At 41.4% G+C, this 22,388-nt stretch overlaps 1 protein-coding gene across 1 annotated transcript in view; it reads left to right on the forward strand.

Annotated features, from left to right (window-relative positions):
* Positions 1-3,307, forward strand: part of LACTBL1 (lactamase beta like 1) — a 15,638-nt gene extending 12,331 nt beyond the window's left edge. The window contains exons 6-7 of the mRNA XM_009645083.2: positions 454-559; positions 2,329-3,307. Coding sequence (XP_009643378.2) covers positions 454-559; positions 2,329-3,307 — 1,085 coding nt within the window. The remainder of the gene's footprint in view (positions 1-453; positions 560-2,328) is intronic.
* The last annotated feature ends 19,081 nt before the right edge of the window (positions 3,308-22,388 follow it).

Consider the following 22,388-nt stretch of genomic DNA (forward strand, 5'->3'; position numbering starts at 1 on the left):
AGCAGAGTTCAAGTCCTCTGTAGCAAGGCATAAAGAACAAAATCCTCTTTAAAGGGTCTGTTGCACACCTTTGTAGTCAAGGGAATATAGTCATAAGGAAGTATCGACAGGGATTTCCCCAAAACCCAAAATGACCTTCTTCTCCAAAATACTTTTGGGGATATAGGCTTTTTTAATTGTTCACCAAGGTATTTTTACTGAAATGTTGCAGCCTGGAGTTGGTGCTGGGGTAGGACTTCTATCACCCAGATTCATTGGTCCATGACTGTGTCCTGGAGTCCAGTATGAGCAGCTTCTTGCAGCCCATTTGCTTTATGTATAAAGCACATGTGTGCATCATTGTTGTTTCCATCTTGCCATTGAATCTTGCCTTTTGCTCACTCTTCACTGGACTTGAAGTTTCCTGGACCATGATTTGTCTAAAATTGTTAACTCCTCATTTCCATGGCACAGGTCTGCCCAGGAGGCTGCGATCTACCAGCTTGCTGTGGAAGGGCAATACGCAAGATGCTCTAGCTCTCCTGAAAGACGATGTCTTGGTTGCTGACCCAGGAACCAGGTCAGATATATTCACTTATGAGCTTTTGGTCAGTGTTTATGTTCTCCACTGATATTAGCCCCACCTGCAGTCTCCATGGCCAGTAGACAAACACAGACATTCCTAATGGGAGCTTCAGCCATCTACCCACACACCCGTCTTAGGCTGGAAAGAGTCACTGCTGGAGGTGCCAGGGGTTTTTTTAGGTGAATAGAGCCTCAGTGAGAAGCCTAGATGAGGCAAACTAAACTGCTATAGTTAGGTGCAATGAGCCTTAAATTGTGAAAGTTGCAGGTTTTCAAATGTGGAAAAGCTTGTTAATTTAATCGATATAAATCATCATAGATTTCTCTTAAAATCATGCTGTGTCTGTAGTGATTTGCATGTCTCTGATTATGTATAAGTTTTATTAAAATTTGTTACAATTTATGTAGCCTGCTAAAAGTCTGTTAGCTGAGTTGCAAACACTCAAAAATATAAACAGGATCCAGCAGAAGGCAGGGGAGGGAAAGGATTCAGACTAGCTGGGAAAAACTTCCCAAGTCTGCAAAATTTTTAGGGAGCAGAATTACATTCTGAAATAATTTCCTTAGGGTTGCTGAGGATTCACCATGGCTTGAAGTCTGCAAGCTTAGAAAACTCAACTGCTCGGTCGTTGCAACCTTACATTGGTTCTGCCCCATGTCATGTAGGAGGTTACAATAGATGTTCCTTGAAGGATATTAAGACTTTAATACCACTGTCTTCCTTGGTTATTATGCTCAACATTAAGATACATAAGGGCATCCACTCATAGCCTCTCAATCCCTTACTGCTTGGCACATTGATAGTTTTAAATCCATCTCCCTGTTCCTCGATATACTTCACAGCTAACAGATCATTCTTCCTAAAGGAAATTCCCATTTATTGATATAAAAATGTTAACATATTTTTCTGGATATGTTGAAATTCAACTCCATTTCAGATATAAAATTTTAGGTCCAGAATGTATTTATTCTTGGGGTAGAAATATATATGCACATTCAGCTAGATGGGCTGGAAATTGTTGAAATGGTACCAAATTTGAGCTCTAAATAAGCGTCAGGGTTGCTTCATAAAGTTAAAAACAAAACCAAGGTTGAAAATATCATTAATTTTGAAAATGCGTTTGTAAAAAAGTTGCCATTCATGTCTTCATGTCATTAAACTTCATTCAAGTATGAAGACAAATCACTTTATGGGTATTAAAGACTGAAGCACTCACGTGTCTTTAATGACACAACGTTTCTGGGTGGTGCTTCGTAGGCTTTGAAGTGCTTTTTAAATGCTTTTACCATCTTAAGGTGGCTTAGGTGCCTAAGTGATTATACCATGTTCAATCTCCAAAGAGGCTTACCTGGGATTTTGAGACCTTTAAGGTAAGCACCTGTAATTCTCAACTCTGCTCTTAAAAAGAATGGATACACTATTTGATGAACAATTATAAACAATTAGTCAGAATATGCGAATATATAAGTTTTTGAATAAAGGTGGGGTTTTTTTCCATTTTCCATCCCCTTCTCTTTTTCTGTACATAGCAGTTAAACAGCTCTGCTGATGTTCCAGTAAGAGATTTCTCTTTCTTGACTTAACAATAAATGAAGGCACAGTTTTCCTCGGTTCTTCCTTCATCTATCCTCTCTCTTTACCATGTCACCCGATAAAGTGAGAATTTTGCCCCAGAGAAGAAAGACCTAGCCACTGGTTTACCATAGTCACACCTACACTGTGTCACTGAAGTTGATCCAGACATTTTTTCTCTCCCTTTTCAGATGCCACTATAGCAATTTGGCCTTCTCACTGATGGCACATGTACTAGCTGACCATGCAGCGGAGGGGCAATACCAGCGCTGGATCTCAGAGAACATCCTGGACCGCTTGGGCATGGAGGACACCGGCTTCGACATCACGCCACCAATCCGCTCCCAGATGGCTGTGGGTTTCTATGGCAGCCAGCAGCCTGCTCCTCTCTATGACCTCGGCTGGTACCGGCCTTCTGGCCAGATGTACTCCACAGCTGCTGACCTTGCTAAGCTGTCAATGGTCTTTTTAGGCACGTACCACCGTCATCTCCTAGAGCCTGACACAGTGAAGACGATGCTGACACCGCTGTTTAAGTGCTCCACTGAATACTTTGCTAACAAGACAGGCACACCCTGGGAGATTAACGAGCAATTGGGATATGATGTCATTAGGAAGGACGGAGACCTTGATGGTTACTCAGCTACCTTCTCCCTTATTCCCAAGCTCCGCCTGAGCTTTATTGTGCTGATGGCAGGGCCCAGGCCTCAGGGTAGAGATATTGTGACTCAGATATATGATTATCTTATTCCTGCCATGGAGACTGCATTCAGGGAAGCAGAGAAAAGCTTGATTCCTCCTCCAAATCCAGACCCTTATGTTGGCTACTATACCTATTCCAACCTGACTTTCTATGAGATTAAAGTTGGATCTGGTGGGGTGCTGGTCATGCAGCAGTTTGGGCCTCACGTGGAAGAGCTGATTCCTGAAAAGTACCGGACAATCAAGCTCCACCACCTGGAAGATCGCATTTTCCAAGTTGTTTTTGACAAGGAGTTCCCATGCGTTCTGCACCTGGGCTCTGCCTCCATCTCACTGGAGACGCAAAATGGGCAGCTCTTTAACTTTTATCCATTCAACCGCAGGGGTTTGTCTCCTGGATTTGATGCACCAGGTCTGAACACATACAACGTGGTGCGTGTACTTCGTAAACCTGTTTTCTATAGCTAAATGTCCCCTCTACTTTTCTGACCGCTTCTGGGAGGTGGCTCCAAATCAGTGTCTTACCAGACTGTCCTGTCTTCATGACTTTATGGATGCCATTTAAAGGGGAAAGATGGTGGCAAATTACTCTTTTGCCCAATAAATATATCACATCCCACTACTAAAATAACTTTAGTGGCTGTGCACAACAGGCCAGTTAGCAACTGGGGATGCCTGCAGAAAAAAAGATGTGGGAATGTGCCGAATGGATGATGTTTGGATGCCATAACAAGAAGCCAAGCACTTAAGTCTCCACACTTACATAGTCTGAAGACAATTGCGGTGACTGAATGGCATCATCAAAGCGCTGAGAATTTCCTGTGTCTCAGAAAACCTCTCTTCTTCAATCGAAGGGTTTTTCCAGGGCTTTTCAGGAGCTCATCTGCCATGAACAAGATTTGTCACCTCCGTTTGCCAAAAGCATTATGTCCTAGAAAATGGCAACAACATGACACCAGGCCCTGCTTGTGATACCTGGGAAGTGAGAGTCCATTTCTTTCCTGGCTCATAGCAGGAAACTCTGAAAAGAGCAGACAGCAATGTGGTTATTTCTTGACTCCATGGATTTCTGCAAAGGGTATTGTAGCACTTCAGTACAAAAGCTGAAGTTTACTCCTGTTAGCAGGACCATATGACAACTGGTATATTCCAGCTTGGCTCAGTTTTGCGACTATCTCAGTATATAAGCAAGAGCATTAGTGTGGCGTTTAAGTACAGGAATGCATGGGTATCTCTATGTGTGTTTTGGGCAGTATGTCTGGATGGATATGTGCCCATTTTGTCTACGTGTGTGTGTGGGGAGGATACTAAGGGAAAGTCTTAGGGAAAGCTGCAGTTAGGTCAGGCACACCTGCAAACAATCTGCAAAGCCACGGGTGCATTTTCTTCTCCCTTCTCTTGCCCACTCAATTCCAAGGCAGGCAGGACAGATGATATGTCATTAATGACCAACACCATATTACTGTAACAGTAACAGTGTCAGCCATGAGTGCAAGACAGGGCAAGCGATACCAGCTGAGGAGTCTTGGCTCCTGCAACACCACTTCTTGGTTAGGAGAGTATTGTGATTTCATACCCAACTGGAGCATGAAATAGAAGCAACCAGAAAGTCAGGGCAAGATAACTCTTTCTTTAAAATGAGTAGCTTATCTGCAGAGTATGATAATGGCTGTGCCACATGGAAATCCTGAAGGAAGTGCAAAAGGGTAGGCATACCAGCACAAAGACCCTTCAAAGTGCATGTTCTCCCATACCATGACTGGTATGAGTTTGGATGCTCTTGCAGAGTGACATCCTGCTGCTGATTGTCGACGTAGAGTCTTGGAAGTGGATATGTCTCAGAGAGGCTGAGAGAGTAAATCCCATGCCCTCCTTTCTCTCTTATTATCTCTCACTGTTGTCACTCTATGCTGTTCTTCAGCTTTGGTTTTGAGTAGAGAAATCACACTGAAGGCCTAGAAATCTGTAGTTTCAAGAAAACTTGATTCCCTGCCTTTTTTCAGGCAATTTCAGTTCCCCGATTAACATATGAAATAATGTAAACCTTGCCTTTCAGGCAGTCATGGTTGCTGCTGTACTTGTTTCCTTGGGACTTTGTATGTGATTACATATCATACTTTGTGTAACCTTGTATGTTCAATTATTTAATCCGGACTAGAGCAACAGCAATAAACTCTATGCAAATTCTTGGCTGATGTCAATTGTGGTCATGTCCAGAGGTATTTGTGCAGGCAGATATGTGGACTATGGTTGATTTCCTGTAGAAATGGCTTGCCTGACACAACAATGCTTTTCAGTTTTGAGCTCAAAATATGCAATGCTGTGGTATTTTTGAGTGAAGGCTACGTGCCAGTTTGAGGCTGTTCTTCTTGCTTTGGCATAAAAAGTCGTCATTTACCCATCAGCTACCTTTAAAAGCTTCAAAGAAAAATTATGATCTATACCACATATCCCTCACTGATGGTATGAAGCACCATGATGGAGGGTTGAGAAGTTTTACTTTTCCACCAGTAATGCAAACACTGATATCTCTTCCCTTTTCCAGTGAATCACCTTCAAACCTGTACACTGACACTTTTTGGGGGTCTTTTTCATTCCCATAACAGCTCTTTGCTATTCATAACATGAACCCACACCTGCAGTAAAGCTCATATCACCAACCCGTGGGTCACCCTGGGAAGAAGATCAAGAGCTTCCTACACTGCCCCTTTGTGTGGGCCTGAGAGTGCCCCAACCTGGTGTTGGAGAGGAGAAAGGAGACATTGGAATGCCTGTACAGAGGATTTGGGAGAAGTTGTGTGTGGCAGGCAGGATAAGGTGGGGTTTTGGAGGACCCCACGGAGAGCAGCCAGGGTCACAATGCTGAGCCAATGCTACAAACACAAAAGCTCAATTTTTTTCTGTCATTTCACGCCTGGCAGCACCCTCAGAAAAGCAGAACTAGCTTCTGTGAGCTGGTGTGGCCTGACTCACATTAGCAGGGGCTTTGTAGCAGCTTTAACACTTCTTCATAAACTTCCCATTTTAATGCAGAATCTGTTACAATTCTAAGTAATTTTTTTTAAGATTTTGTGTCTATTCCAATGTTATTTCATTTCTGTCAGATACTGGTTCCCACAATAGGCATAACAATCATGTAAAACTCTACCCAGCTGCTCACTTTTCACCGAACTGTGTGCTTTAAAAGGTGAATAAAGGTGTCTGCAGCAGCGTATAGAAACAATGTGCTTAAAAATGTTTTTATAATTATTCATCATGGAACCAAATAAAGAGCATACGATTTGTTAGCATTCTCAGCATCAAAAAGAAACAAGAAAAAAACTTACTTTGTTTTTGTTTCAGGAGAACAAATCCTGCTCTAAGGAACTTTGGTGAAAACACATAATATTATCATACTGTCCCTGAGAACTGTATTTAGTCTACAACTTAAAAGGCCCTGGGCCACTAAGAATTAGATTAGTCTGGCAAAATATAGACAGCTACACCTGAGCTACCTGCTCTCTACTCAGTGAGTTTTAATGGCTTTAGTCAGTTCATCTCATCTTAAAGCACATGTTTAGAGCAAGTTGATGAATCTCCACAATGACTGAAGTTGATGAACACTCTACAAATCCCCAGCCTCCAGCTGGCTGAGGTGGATCCAACCCTTGCTATAAAAAGGAACTCTTCAGTTAGAAGTGAAACACTTTCATAACCTGCCTGCCAGGTAAGGCCAAGCTCTCAGCTTGTTGCATCAACATTGCCCTGAAGACCTGAAGTTCCCTGATTAGTAGGCCCAGAGCAGAACATGGTCATGTTTGTCGTGCTCCCTTATTAACATAACATTAGTTAAGACAACTTCTTCCCTTTTAGAAGAATTCCACCACAGGTGAGGGTGATGTCAAGATTCAACCTACATTTTGAAAACAGTAATTTATCTCTACATGCTTCATTTCTTCATACTTCTCGTCAGCCAGAGCAATGTGGCCCAGTTGTTTACTGGACAACATCTTTGCAGAGCTTTTCTGATTCAGTGATGAGAGTAAGATGATATGTCGATATGCCTGCAGCCACCAGAGCAGGACTCTGAAAACACGGATGAAGTCAGGCTAGCAAGGACTGGGCTTTGGCGTAAGAGTCTGAAAGTATGTTAAGCACTAACTCTAGGCTCCCTGTTTTCCTCTTCAGAAATGTTTTAAGCATTATGCATTAAGCCCCTGTGATGTGAAGCATAAGCTTTTTGACTTTTCAGTTCCACAGGAGCTTGTGGGAGTTGTTTAAAAAGAAACGTCAGCAACCATGCTTTAAGAGAGAGAAGAGATTAAGAGAGCTGTTGGGTCAAAGCCAGCCACTACCTCTTTTTCATCCATGAACTGAATACTAACAAATATATAAGTACTTCAGAGTTAGCAGGGAAGTTTCAATATATGTTGCTACCAGGTGTGATTCTCACTCTAGGTAAGGCTGTGTATGCTTCAAAATGCAAGGGATGGCAGCCTATTTGCTAGTTTAAACCTTTTTCGTCCATTCACTTCTGCTTTTATGAAGAGTCTGACGTCTCATGAGTTGATTTACAGTGCTGCAGATCAGCAGTTAGAAGAAAACACATGCTAGAATATCTAGCTGTGTCTCCAGAGAAGTGAGACAATATACATTTACAATTAATAGGCACTTGTACGGCCCAGCTGAGCATGAGCTGCTGGCTTGATGTGACAATGGCTCTCTCCAGGGCTTAGCCTTGCAGACATAACAGTACTGTATCACCAGCAAAATGATCCAGCCCCTGCTTCAGTTCATCAGGTGAAACACTGTGTTTGCATGAAGGAGCTCTTAGTCTTTGGGTCTGTTTTACTTGTGGGCTCCTGATCTTGTGACTGTGGAGGACACATCCTGGGAGCAGTTTCCAATATCAATGAGAAACATAGCTAATATCTGAAGTCCACTGTCATAACGTGAACACTTTGTTCAAATGAAAAGCATCTTGCAGTGGTGTCCCGGCCTTGCAGTGAACCTCAGGGGGAGGCTGCACATCCATCTCAGGAGCAGGCCAGTAGCTCCTGGTCCTTGCAGTAAGTATTGAAATTAGGGGTGAAGAGGCTGTGTTTGATAGGACTAATATCAGAAAACAAGTAAAAGAAGATACTTAGTAGGATGTGCAGGACAGTGCTGCCCAGCGCCATGGCAAGGAGCAATGGGCACAAACTGAAGAAGAAGTTCCAAGTGAACATGAGGAAGATCTTCTTGACTTTGAGGGTGACCAAGCCCTAGCACATGCTGCCCAGGGGGACTGTGGAGTCTCCTTCTTTCAAGATATTAAAATCCTGCCTGGACAACGTCCTGTGCAGCATGCTTTGTGTGAGCCTGCTTGAGCAAGGGGGTTGGTCTCGGTAATCTCTAAAGTCCCTTCCAACCCTGACCATGTGTGATTCTGTATGATTCTGTGTCATACCCTGAAAGCCAATGTGCACCAGGTCTGCCACAGGTCTGCACACCAGAGCTGCACAGCAGCATCTCTGCCTGAACGCCGCTACCACAACAATGCAGATGAAAGGAATCAGGAAATGCGAGCAAGACAGTGTGTTAAACAAAAACAGAGCTTGGAAGCAGAGACGACTGACTGAGACACAGTTAACAGCATACCTCTGGACTGCTAGGGACCCTGGGCAAAAGGCTGAGTGCTGTTAGGCGAGGGATTGCTCCGGTGGGACATCCTGAGGTGCACTTCAAACAATCTGATGCTATTTAATAAGACATTTGGTTTGATTTTCATATTGTGGAATAAAATGACTGAAAAGTATAACAAATTTTCTACAAAAGACCATCAAACAGCAGGGACAGAAAGGCTGGAGGGGGAAGGAGTAAGACAAAGGAAACCACATTTCCTAGAAAGAAAGAATAGATCTGCTAACATCAGGTCTCAGTATAGGGATAAAGGAAAATAGGTCTCAGGTTCTTCAGGTTTGAAGTAAAAGGGAAAAATGACCGAAAAGACCAAGAAAGGCTCTTGCCTTTTACTTCCAGTGGCACTTTTTTGTCTGTCAACACAGTCTGAATGATGCAGTACAGCAAGAGCCCTGGTCCTCTGAAAATAGTGAGGACCTGCCTAGATTTGGGCTCAGTAGGATTTGTCCTTGTTTGGGTGTCCTCAGGGAACTGAGGGGAAGTGGTTCCAATCACTACGAGCCTGACAGTCAATGCTTCTATGTAATATGAAGCAGGCATTTCCACATTATTCTCTTAGCAGGCTATAACTGCTGCCTATTTTCATAACTTGGGGCATTGTTTTTCATAACTTTTGCAGTAGGCACGTTTCCCAGGTATATATACGTAGAATATCACACAAGTGATATCCTGTAACCCACTGGGACAGTCAAGCCCCATAGCGTGTAGCCTATTTTATATCTCTGTGTCCTAGTATTCACTGCCACGCAGAGGAATGGCTTAAGGCTCCCAGGCTGAGTGCCTGCCCAAGCACACTGCTGATTTAGGCAGTTATAATGATGATCACAAAGTTTCAAAAGTGAAAGCTAGGTAGCAATTCTGGGGACAAAGTCAAGAAAAAATCGGTATGGGTGGAATATGAAGGTTGATGTAGCCCTTGGTTAATGTCTCAGAATTAGGATATCTCAGAATTAGGATATCATCATTAAAAAATAACTATCATTTTGTACAATTACCAGATGTTCTTTAAATGCCAGAAATTATTAGACCAGACTCAGGATGTAGAGCATAAGTGTAGTGCTGCAGGATGCAGAGAAAATTCGTGTAGATGCCCAAAACCATCAGGCAGATAGTTGTGCTGGAGAAAGGACTGCAGACATGTAGCCTCTCGCTGACTTATCCAGTGACCTAGGGATGAAACAGCTGGACTGGGACTGATTAGAGAAGTTATAGAAGAGGCTATAATAAAAGCTGGTCACATCAGGTCCTGGTGGCTACATAGAACTTCTTCTCTCCCTATTAAAATGCAAATAAGATGGAGAAAAAGAGAAAAGATTTTGCAATACTAATTAAAAATACAAATTAAGTAACGGCACAGTCACAGTGAGAGACAGCAAAATATTTTGCAAAGCTGTTTACATTTGCTATTTAAATATTATAGTTAAAGCTGATGTCACTGTGAAATGCAAGATCCCAACATACCCAAGAGATCATGCAAGTTAATGTGTCTTATTACAATCTTTTTTGCCTTCCGCTGTTCTTGTGAGTATCTTGATATCTTCATATCTTCCTCTGCTTCTGTTTGGTTTCCTCAAAGACAGCTGCTCCTTGGTGAGACGGCAGTCAATCGTCAGGCAGCACACTGTGATATTGATAATGGGAACAAAGAAGTCAACCGCAGTGAGCTGAATAAGAAGTGTATAGGTCTATGCAGTTATCAGCCCAATGCCCATGACAGATTCATGTGTCTTCCCTACAGAAGAAAGACAGAGATAATAAATACCTTGGAGAGAGGTGGTGGGATGGCACAGATTAGATGTAATATTCAAAGCGCAATAATGGGCCAGCTGCCGAGCATGATGACCATATGATATTTGGTCTATCCCGAGCACTGGATCAGTTTGGCAATGGCTTTGTCCTGGAAAGCAAAAAGGACAAAGATTCCCTACTGGCCTGGTACCTGAACCCCAACCACACCATCTTTTTCAGAAGTAACATTTGCTGATGTCCAGCCTGAACTTCCATTTGCATTGTGACTTTGCTTCTTACATATTGTGTACTTCTATCAAAAAGGAACTGAATCTGTCCTCTCTGTAAATGCCCTTAAAAAGTTTCTTTCTCTTAGACACCACCCCCCCTTTCCTCCCAGCTGGACAAAACAGGCCTTATAGAATATGGGTCACTGACCATAATCTTGATCACCCTCAGATATACCCTATAATGCTAGCTACATCCTTTTTGAAATGGAGTCCTCACATCTTGATGTCAATAAGTGCAGTTCCAGTAGAAGACTGCATCAGCATCTCAGAGACGATGAAGTGTGTGGAAAGACGCCTCCATCTTAAAACTTTGTAACCAACTCTAACTGGCAAAACTGAATTCACGGAAGAAGGCAGAAAAATTACTGAGTGAAGCACTTCTACTCAGGTAGCTTTATTATCTGAGACTTCTTACGAGGAAGTGATTCATGATTAGCACAGTTTCCCCTAAAGAGAGGAAAAAAGATCAGTAGTCAGAAAAACGCACACTTTGGTTTTTTTGAGGATTGTGCTAAGAAAAAAATGGATCCCATCCAAAATAGCTGAGGCACTGCATTGTTCACAGAAGCAAAGCTGAAATGCTGCATCATATCCTGAAGACCATGCCTAAATTATGTATCCTCCAGCTGAAGCCAGGAGAAGTTCTGAAACTCTAGTTCTCAGCCTGTACAACTACCTAGCATCATCATCTCTCTGTAATTTGGTCTCTGCAACTGAGGTGCCAATGGCAACATTTTTCCTTTAAAACAAGGTGTCTTTTTCTCATTACAGCAATGGGTCCAAGGAGCCTGGAGGCACTGAGCTCAGATCAGCTCCCTGTTTACTGAGTGACATTTTTGCCTGTCCTGGTCAATGCTGGACCCCCAGTAGCCAGGTGAATAGGTCACTGCCAGCCGGAAGCTGATATATGATCAGTACAGAAAGAGAATAGAAAGTCAGACATGCTCTATTCACACTTAACTTGTCCTGGCTGGAAATAAACAAATTAAAAATAAACAAATAAACAAAATAAAAACTCAACCCTCCAGCTATTTTTCTGCTTGTTACCCTCAGCTTTCTGCCAGATTTCTCACTCTATTTAAGACTCAGTGCAGTCACTTTAGCTACTCTTCACAACAACCATCTCTACACATGGGGATGCCTTTTCTCCCCTTCTCTTTTGTGGCTGTGTCTCATTTACCCTCAGTGTTCACTTCTCGAGTCCCGTATGTCTTCTTTTTAACCCAGTTTTCACCTTCCATCCCTTTGTTCTCAGAGCTTAAGGTGCAGCATCTCCCCAAGATCAGATATTGTCCTGGAAATCTCTTTTTTCTCAGCTTGGTGTTCCTGGTACACCCATCCCCTCATGGCTCACATGCAGACACAATGGTAGATTTATTGCACAGGGTGCTGGCATTGCCAGGCTGAAATACAGTGATGCTACAGACTCTAGCATTACCCACATTGAAAAAGTCTGAAGAAAAAAATAATAAAAGTGTCTTTCATGCACCAATATTTGCAAGGATATTGCAGAAGAGAAAAAAAGCAAAGCCAACCCGCTTTCCTAACTGGGCAGGAGGATTGAAGGCTGAAACATGGACATCGATTGTGCAAGAATGTAGCAATGATTCAAGTAAATGACGTCACTACCAACAATTCAATGGAGTAGTCAACCTGTAATTGAGGGGCCAATTACTTCCTATGGCCTCTTGGGAAATTCACAGACCGGTGTCCTGACAGCGTGCAAGCTCTGGTTTTATGACTCCTCTGGAAGCCCACGCCATACCCAAGGTCACCTATCTTCAGAGTTTTTGGCCCCTGAAAGCTCTTTCAAACTTTCAGAGAGTTCATTCACCTCAAACCAGGCAGTACAATAAGGGGCATTAACCATAACTTGTACCTTGGGATGTTCAGGGTGGCTTTTAAGGTTTCTGCAGCTCTTGGACAGGTCACCTAAGAGGTGAGGTATTTCCACCCTTTGAGGTCTTCATTGCAAGACTGGGACTGACAAAGCCTCAGTACCCTGGGCTAGTGTCAGGAGCACTCCCCTTTTCTGAGTGGGAGGTCAATCATTCACAGAAATTTCTGTCATCTCATTGGCCAAATTAGAACTGAAAGAAACAGTGGGAGCATTTCTAAAATTTGACTTGAACATTTTTGGCAAGTGTAAATGTCATAAAGGCAGATAAAGACTGTGGGCCTCTGATCAGCTTTTCCACTAATCTGTTTTTTGGCTTTGGAGTATTTCTGTGAAAAGGAGACATGGAGTACATCTGACCAAAATTAGTCATCTCACACCAATATGAAAAATTACTGGCTGATACCCACTTTGGTACACAGCATTTTGGCAATGCTCAATACAAGATTTCACAAACCTTCCTGGAATCAGAACAAACACAACCCCTGTGTTTTCCCTTCTGCAAGTCAGATCAGCCTCTTAAAAAAATGCCAGACGCCTGCTGGGTGAGTGCCTGAATGCCTTCCCGTTTTCCTGGTTGAAGATCTAGCTCCATATTTTAGGCAGTGTTGAACAAGATGTCACGATCTCCTGTCTTTATTCTGGTAATCAAGGTCATCAGTGCCAGCTGGAAAAGAAAGCTGCAGCAGAAGGGTTTTCTCCTGACACTGCCAGTAAAGCAGTTTCTCCCCTAATAAACAGTTTTATACTTTTTCAGTTACCGTGTTTCCCACCCTTTTCTCTTTGCAATTCATGTGATGTTGTGAAATGCCAGTCAGGCATTAACTGGACTGGAAATGCACTGGCCTTTTGACTGAATTGTCAGTTTTATTAGATGAATTTTATACAAAGGAACTTAGTATATAAACCATTGATTTTGATTTTATCTGAGGCAATTTTAAAAGCTCTTGAATATATTTTCTATTATTCATAGCATATGAGTTTTTACATTTCTGGCAAAGGCAGGAATTTCCCTAAATTAACTGAAAAATGAGCAGGCAAGATACAGGATTCGTGAGTAACGGAACAAATTGTTACAGCTCCCTGTACCTGGAATACTGGCAAATTAATTTCTACAGTTCAGTTTTCTGGCCACGTGATCTTGCAGCCATCATAAATACAGCAATGTTGTGGGTCATTCATTCAGCTTTAAAACTTTTCAGCTTTTGGACCTGCATCTTTGATCGCTGTAGGTGCCCCATCTTGTACTTTCAGTCATATTTCAGGAATTTTTTTTATAGTTTTGACTCATATCTTTCTAAAGATGAGGAAATATCAGAAGGTATTCACAAGCCAATTTGCTTTTTTTGGTTTTCGTGTTTTTTCCTGACAAACATTAAAAGTCTCACTTTTTCATCAGTTCTAGAAGTATTGCACATTAGAACTGTATACCTCAAAAAACGGCACGAGGCGGAAGTGACATCGAACACAGATATCCTCGGAGAGACCGTTCTGATGGCAGAAGGTCTTATTTTTATACTGTGTATAAATCTGGGGAGCTGGAGAAGCTGTCAGCGACGACCTTCCCATAAAGCGCTCCCGAGCCCCAGGCAGAGATCTGCTCACAGTATTTCATGGTCACGTTGGAGATCCCATGGGAAAGAAGTGAGGAAGAGATGCAGAGAGGCAGAGCAGTGCCCCTCGTCGTGGAACTCCAAAAAAGTGACAGCTTTATCGTGACGAGCCCTTTGGTTATATATCTGGCAATGCTAATTTTTTGTATTTGGCACAAGAAAAAAACCACATGAAAAATGGAAAAATTTTGCAGTAATCTCTCCACTATTTATATACTACAATAGAAATTCATATGCCATCAGTGCTGATTTTTTTAGCAATATTAGAAAAGAGTAGGCACTGAATCAATGAAGACACACCTAATAATATGGGCCAAGATTTCAATCACATTGCTAGAAGATGTAGATTTCTAGCTTTGTTTAGCCTGTATTTTGCTAATGCTTATTTTATTTGAAAATCTGGGAACCATTTCTTGATGAATCACATCCTTATTTTTATTCGGAAGCTGAGAACAAGCCAAATTTCTTCCTACTCTGCGAGATATTGTGGTAAATAAATTTTTAAAAATATTTTTTATGTGGATGTGAATGCGTACAAACACATCAAAATATAGTCTCCTGAAGACAAAAAAATTTCCTGTTATGGTGTTTGGTCTTGCTGGATTTTTAACCTATATAAGCAAATCTTTGCTATTTCATACATCGCTCTTTAGGGAGATAATATATACCATGTTATGGCTGGAATTCCTAGAATTTTTCACTCGTGATTATACTCTTCTTTCATGGTCAGAAATCCTTGTAAACTTCATCATGGGAACTACCGCATAGGGTGCAGGTAGAGATTAAAAGAGGTGTTATCCCAAGGGTTTATCCCTCTGGTGCACAAACTGGCAGGTAACTGGAACATTGTTCTGCCTATGGTACGTCATGCCACATGCTGTGGTACATGGGCCTGCTATGGTTTCTCACGCTGCCGTATCCATTCCTATCACGCAGGTAAGCAGGTATCTGTTCCACTGTGGTCTTCCCTTACCCAGTCTCCTTGCCCAGGGAACCAGGAGGATGTGTTACTCTACCTGCCTGTGCTAAAAATAAAACAATATAGAAACCATTTCTTAATAGGTTTAAAAGCTTTTTACCCCGACAGGAAAGGGACAATTCACTGAAAAGTGGTACTTCTGCTTTAAAAGATTTTATAGAATTTGGGATTCCATTCAGGCTCATCTTTCTGCGACAGAAAAAAGTTCATTGTGGAAAGAGGAAGATATCCCTGCATAACCAATATCTTCAAAGGTCCCCAAGTCAGCAGCACTTTATTTCTGCCAAGGTGATTTGACAAAGGTGTGAAACATAAGGTCTGGGAATCTTTGCCAGAACATAAGCCTGCATCAAAGAAACTCCTAAGACCTAAATTCCAGCCATAAAATTCAAGATCAAGGGAGGAGGAAAAGGGTGTAAAACACGCGTTATTAACTCTTAGTCTGTCTGAAGGGCATGAAGTAAGTCTCTGTTGAGATGAAGCAAAGGTGCATGTCTCAGGGAAGTTTTGGCGTTCAGCCACAAGGAGGCTTGGGATTCGTAGTGATATTTCCTTTTTCTCAGGCAAGTTGAGAAGACGATAAAACTGATTCCAGCTGATCAGCCTTGAAAATTTTGTGTGATGCAGGAAAAGACTAGTAAGCGTGCCTGTCAGCTCAGGGAGCTATATGTGGCCTGCCGTTAGGAGAAGACGTGGGCTTAACTGCTTTGCATACCAGTGGCTAAAATATATACATGGTTATGTACTTATCTTCTCCTGCCAACCGTGAATTGTTTTTATAGTATAAAAAATTACATTAATCTTTTACCCACAAGCTTCTCAAAATATTTCTCATTTCCCCTGCCTGAAAAATATGGTTAGCCAGGACGGTGAGGTTTGGCACAGGGGTCTGTGAGGTTGTATTCACTGAAGATTTGAGAACACGTCGCAGAGAAGGTTTGGAGATATCAGAGCTGCTGATATACCTGATACATACTTCATTATGCACAGTGATCCACCCTGGCCCATTCTGAACTGATGCTTCTAAGGATACGAAATGCCTAGGGATATACAGATGACCTTCATTATCCCAAGGAAAGATCACTTTTCAGACCTTCGGTAGCATATCGCAGGAGATAGGCAAGAACCTACATGATAAATGCACCCCCCATTCCTCCTGGCTTCAAAAATAGATAAATACTTCTCCTCAATATTGTGCTGCACTACTCTGGGAAGATGTGCCATGTATAAACACACAAGAGCTTAAATTGAAATTTCAGACCACCTTCACTGAGAGAGAGCTTTGCAGAATCTGCGCCTGGAACAGATCATGGTGGCTGTGTCTAGCAACTCCATATTTTCAATGAAAATTTAAATTGTTCAAAGACAAAGCTAAGAAGCGCTCTTGCACTAGGAGGTTCGTATGGGCCGGAAGATATGTGGAGCTTTATGTATAACTGCAACAAATATTAATTTACAGGATTAAGACTTGTGGGAGGGGATGGCATTATAAGCCTCTCTATCAGGATTATATTTATATCAGAACATATGTGCTACGTCCAGAATTCTCTGGGAATTACCAGAGCGGCAGAAGCTTCTAATTGGGGTGAAACAAGGTGACACAAATAACTGTGCAGAGAGCTGGATTTGGAGCACTGTAACAATTAATCCCTGTAGTCTGTGACCACTAACTACAAAAAGATATCTTATAATTTGTTTTGATTCCAGCAAGTGACAGGCTGCTTTTGGCAAATAACTCCTGGAAAACAGAGGAATGATCCCTTAAGGAAAAAAGGCATTGTTTGTATTTTAAAAGAATTTGATGAGTAATCTTTCGAAATCCACATAATTTTAACAAAGATAGAGAAACAACAGAATTAGTTGTTTCAACATAATTTAATTTTTAGTGGTCCCACTGAAAATTAAAACCAGATTATTTTTCCCCTTAAAAAATTCATTTTCACCATTTGAGGGAAAGGTAGTAGAATGAATAATGCTGCTTACACTTTTATACCAATAAGGAGAGGCTAGAGCAACCACAGTCACAGAAGGAAAGCTGTTTGGGCAGCATTATTTTCCTCATTGCTGTTTCCCGGAGTCCTGAAATGATTTTCTCTTCCACTATTTTCAGTTTCCACACTCAGCTATACATTGCACAGGAGGCTAAGATCCCATTTTGCACTATGGGGTCCTGGAGAGAACAGGATTTGCCAAATCCAATCTCCTCGCTGATCTATCCACAGAGATTCTATCCATGATCCACTGCCTGTAGTTTCACATTTCATGCGTATATTACAAAAATATGCTATCAACATTGCTAGTCAACCTCTGTAGCTTGTGTAAATCTTTTTTTTATTTGACGGTTGCCTAATAAAAAGAATAAGAAATTTTTTCAATAGTCGATGAATAATCAATAATCAATGAATAATCAAAATTTTTCACTGCAGTACATGGATCATCTTGCACGTGTATTTGTGTTTTGAATACCAAAGCCATCACACAAGCCAAGTACGCAATTTCTGAAAGTAAAATTCATAGTACTGGCCGCAATGGGTGTACAGTTCCCAGGCTATTCATAAATTGAACAACAGCTGCCACCCACTCTCCTGAACTTGTGCACATTATATATACACACATAAGCAAAAAGAACAATTTTCACCTCATGTTATTCTGAATAACAAATTCCCAAAAGATCTCAAAGATCCTAGGGAATACTTCAGGTGTTTTATTCATTCTTCGGAAAAAATTGATATTTTAACTAAGGATTTTGTGTCATGGCAAAATGAGTCCATTTTTAACATAGTGAGATAAATGAGCTTCCTTTACAGATGTGTTTTCCTGAAGTACTGTGATCCCTGAACAGGTAAAAAGCAGGTTGAACGCAGGATCCCTGCTGTGGGTAAAAGGGCATTAACCTCATTTGCAGAAGAGACCAATTCCTGCAGAAAAAAAAATGGAAGGCAAATGCCATTCCAGGCTGCTAATTTTTTAGTGCAGTTCAACCTTTTTCCTAACCTCGGTTCTAGAAAAGCCCCTGATACCACTTCATTTTCTTGGCTCTGAAAGCTTCAAGCAGTAACATGCAAATTTTTATCTTCTCCTCCAGGGAGGCAACACCGAGATGAATTACATGGATCCTCAGAGCAACCAGTAGGGCATCCCCTCACTGGCCACAGCTTTGACCTCTTACCCCAAGAAGTTTGGAAATCTTTTAAGCTAAAACCAGACAAAAAATATCTGGTTCAAATAAAACCCAGAAATGTATGTTCCTGAGATGAAACCAGAGTGACCAGTGTCAGCAAGAGACAGAAAGGACTGTACCCAGCTCTACCCTGCTCTATCCCTTTAGCAGAGGTGAGATTACAGCTTACTGTTTTTCAGGAAAAACAGATTACTGTTTTTCAGGAGGGAGGCTGAGCCAGGTGAATTCCAGTTTATTTAAAATTTAATAAATCAGGCGGTTGATAAATTATGATCTTGTTCCTTGTGGTTGCCAATCAGTTTTTGGAATATATACTGCCAAGGAAAATCCAGATTTAATTGCAACTCTAACATGTATATTGCAGCTTTAAAAAACAGAAAATCTCCTTTTACTTTTAGTTTTTTATGTTTGTTTGATGTGCAGGAGGGTTTGTGAAGGTAACGTCATGGCTTTCTGACCATCAACGGCAACTAATGATGAATTTTTACAATCTTTAAGAAATTCCTGGGCAGAGCTAATGTGTAACACCAAAAATCCTTCACTACAGCATTTCAGGGTCATAGCCAGGTTAATGTCCTTTTCAAGTGTTAATTCAGTTTCAAGGATAATCTCGGAAACAGTTACATAGTTAAATTCTTCATCCAGTGACTTTTTCAAAATATTATCTTTATTTGCAATATTGTTATAATTAGCTAAGACAAATAAGATGCAAGTTTTTTCTTAAAATGAAAGGGAAACTATTTATAGAACTAGAAATAAAAGAACATTTTTCTATGATCCAGTATTTGCCTTTTGCCTGTGATGTTCTTGAAAACACTTGAATCAATCAAATTTAGCCTACAAGCTGAGTAAGGTGTGAACACAAAATGCAAAGACCTCCTAGACAAAGCAAAAAAAAAATTACTCTTAAAAAATAATGCATCATGGCTAAATAACCTAGTTAAACCTTAACACATTTGTGCAAAGAAGGCACAGAACAAATACTGCTATGACTGCAGTATTTATACTTTCAGATAAAGTGTCTTTTAAAACGCAGTGAAGATTAGTTTTACTCTTTCTTCCTTATGGTATCATTAAAGGGCAGGGTTAAGGCAATCGTTATCACCTCTGCGCTTGAGTAAAACATGCCCTTCCTTATTTTTCTTGGGAAGGTTTGAAGTATTAGCTTATTTTTGAAAATGCAGCTTTCCAAAGCAGATTGATAGCTGACAACAGAAGACAATTTAGATGTTCAAAATTGCCCCTTGCGCCTCTGCATGACAAACCTTGAACAGCAGCTCTAGGATATCTCATAATAAGGCTTTTCCTCTCCTACCTGTTAAAGGCACTCAGCTTCCTTCGAAGTAGTTAAATATTCATGAAACTAAGGAGGCATTGTTCAATCTTGTATATCAAAAGCAACTTGTTGTAAAAGAGCCCCATAGCTTCCTGAAAAGGGTGCATACCAGGAGGTGGGACATACTGCTCTGGATAGAGACGGGTTTGAACAAGGACTTCTGTGCAGCAGAAGAGAACTCCAGCTATGAAACCACAACATGAGTCCCCTGTCTTTATGTTGGCATCTAAAATACCCCATGGTTTGTCGGCTCTTTCATGTCTAGTCCACCCATGTCTATGTCATCTGTATTCGCCGTACATGATGCACTGCCACTGTGGCTTGGTGGATGAAACTGCGAGAGAGCTCAGCATCACATTGCAACAATTTGGCAGGTGTCTATCCTGCACTGGAGCAGCTCCGGCTCTTTGTCATATTATGCTAGTACTGCTGTCTAGAATCCTTGTTCCTGAATGTTCCCACCCCATATGTACTTTGGTACAAGAGCTTTTTATGTACAGCATGGCACTGTCTTTCCCTCCATCCCAGCTTCCGCCATGTCTCACTCACAGGCTTGCCAAATGCGACTATGGTGACATCATAGTTTCACCCAATCAATCCTGGCCTAATATCATCTTGACGGACAGCGCAGACCTTTACAACCCCTTTACTCCCAGCTGGAGCATTATAACTGATTTTTCACTTTGCTTCAGCTGGACGGAAGCACGACATGAAATCAAGCCATAACACGTCTCTATACGCATACTTTACAACCAGCATGAAAAGCCTCTGTTATAAATAAGTAAGCTTTTGATCATTGCTATCATACCTCAACCGGTCGTTGATTTTTTCCCACAGCTTAAACATTAGTCACGTAGTAATTTGACAGCTTGCACTGACTGCTCTTTGCTATACTCAGGGCTCTCCTGCCATCTCCTGGGAGAGAGGTGCAAACTCCATCAAGGTGGATGGAGTCTTACAAGAGGATGCATCAGCAAACACAAATTTACAGAGGGGAATGTCAAAGTTTATTTCTGCCATTTTTTGAATGAATGAAAAAGCGAACAGGAGAAGTGCTCCTCTGTCTTTATGCAAACAGGTACTGAAACTGAAATAATTTCTTTTTGGTTCTAAGAAAAAAATCGTTAGGCAGTTAATGATTAAGTGATGTCTAGATAAAGACTTTTCAAACAAAAGTACTGCTGATCCATGCAGGAGGCCTAGTCCAAAGGAGGCAACTATTCCACAAGAAAAGTAAGTAAAATATATTGGATATATGGCCAGTGGTTTATTTTCCTCTTTAGCCCAAAACCTTTGACGTCAACATGACTATTGCATAATTACTACAGGGATACTTGCAATAAAATGATTGAATTTCTTATAAATCAGTAAATCCAGTCTGATGTATCAATGGTGATTTGGGTTCTCACCTCCTGCTTCTCACTCTAGCATTTCTTAGCCTCAGAGATGCCTTTCCACCCCCAGGATTTACTTGGCTTGCTGTGCATTTTATTGACCCCTTCCTTGTTTTCAAGGCAGGCTGCCTTAAAGCAGGAGAAATCAATGGACTGGCAGCCATCCTTCCAACTTTGCTTTTCAATAAAAACGGCCATTGTACAAAGATGTACTGATGACCCCTATGACATAGCAGCGTTTTGTCTTGCATGCAACACAAAATTTTCTCAGTCTTCCACACAGAGCAGTATGACAGGATGGGCAGAAAAACAAGTCGCAGATCAGCTGCGGGGTTGAGAGTGCATGATGCACAAAACCTTATAGTCTCTAGGATAAATATCTGGTGATCATGCACATTAATGAACACACAAGTATTGGGATACCTGGTTCTGTGTTTATGAATTGCGTGTACGACTGGATGTGCATGAGAAGCAGACAGGATGATAGAAGCTTAACTTCTGGGCTTTTGTACAGGAAATGTTTAATTTGATGTGCTGTTCTATGCCCGGCAGTGTGTGGTCCCATCTGTCTATAATGACCACATTGTTATCTCTAACACAAAGGGACTGCACCTCAATTTCAGTTTGATCTTCCTTTCCAAAGACACCGATTTTACTTTATCTAGCACCAACTTGGATTCACTGCTAAAATATAATGCACAACAATTCTGAAGCTTCCAAATGTTTAAGATACTGACTTCTGTTTTTCCTCTGTCTTTAGTAATGGACAAACCATTCCCAGCAGAGGACATTTCTTGAAGGATAGCCGTTACGCTTCAACAGACATGGTAGATCTGACCTGGTATCTCACTTTCATTTACTCACAGCTGCTTCTGATCATGGTCTCACTAATTTTATCAACAGTATGCAGTCTCTACTCAGTCATTTTCAGTATTCAATTTCTGATCTTATCTTTTAATGTTATTTTTGCTGGAAAGCACAGGCTTTTTTGTAGCTCTAACTTGCAAGGCCCTGCAGCTGAAAAACCACAGGACACACTAGCTGTTTTAGAAGAGGTAGACGCCTGGAAGTGCAATAGCTGAGGCTTTGCTCATTTCTTAACATCAGGAAACTTCTGTTCCCAACACACAGAATCTCTGAAGCTTGGTTTCAGGTCTTCCCAGTTATTTCAAAGGGTCTGGAATGAATGTCCTACTCTCTTTACTCCCCAGATGGGAATGCTTTGTCTGCACAGCTCTTAGGTGCTCGAATCTTTAGCGGACTCCTCTGAAAGATTGGAGAGGATACAAAAGAAAACTAAAACATTGCATAAATTCAGGGAGCACTAAATTTTACTTTGCATTGCACCAAAGATAGAGCTGAGGTTACAGATTATTTTAAGTCATGCGGGGTCAGTAGCTCTGAGAAAGGCTGACAAATGTTTCCACGGCTGTAGCTTGACCACGAGCCCCGGGGCTAGATTCTGCAGCC

The sequence above is a fragment of the Egretta garzetta genome, unplaced genomic scaffold (genome assembly GCF_000687185.1).
Source record: "Egretta garzetta isolate BGI_Z169 unplaced genomic scaffold, ASM68718v1 scaffold108, whole genome shotgun sequence".
Classification (NCBI taxonomy): domain Eukaryota; kingdom Metazoa; phylum Chordata; class Aves; order Pelecaniformes; family Ardeidae; genus Egretta; species Egretta garzetta.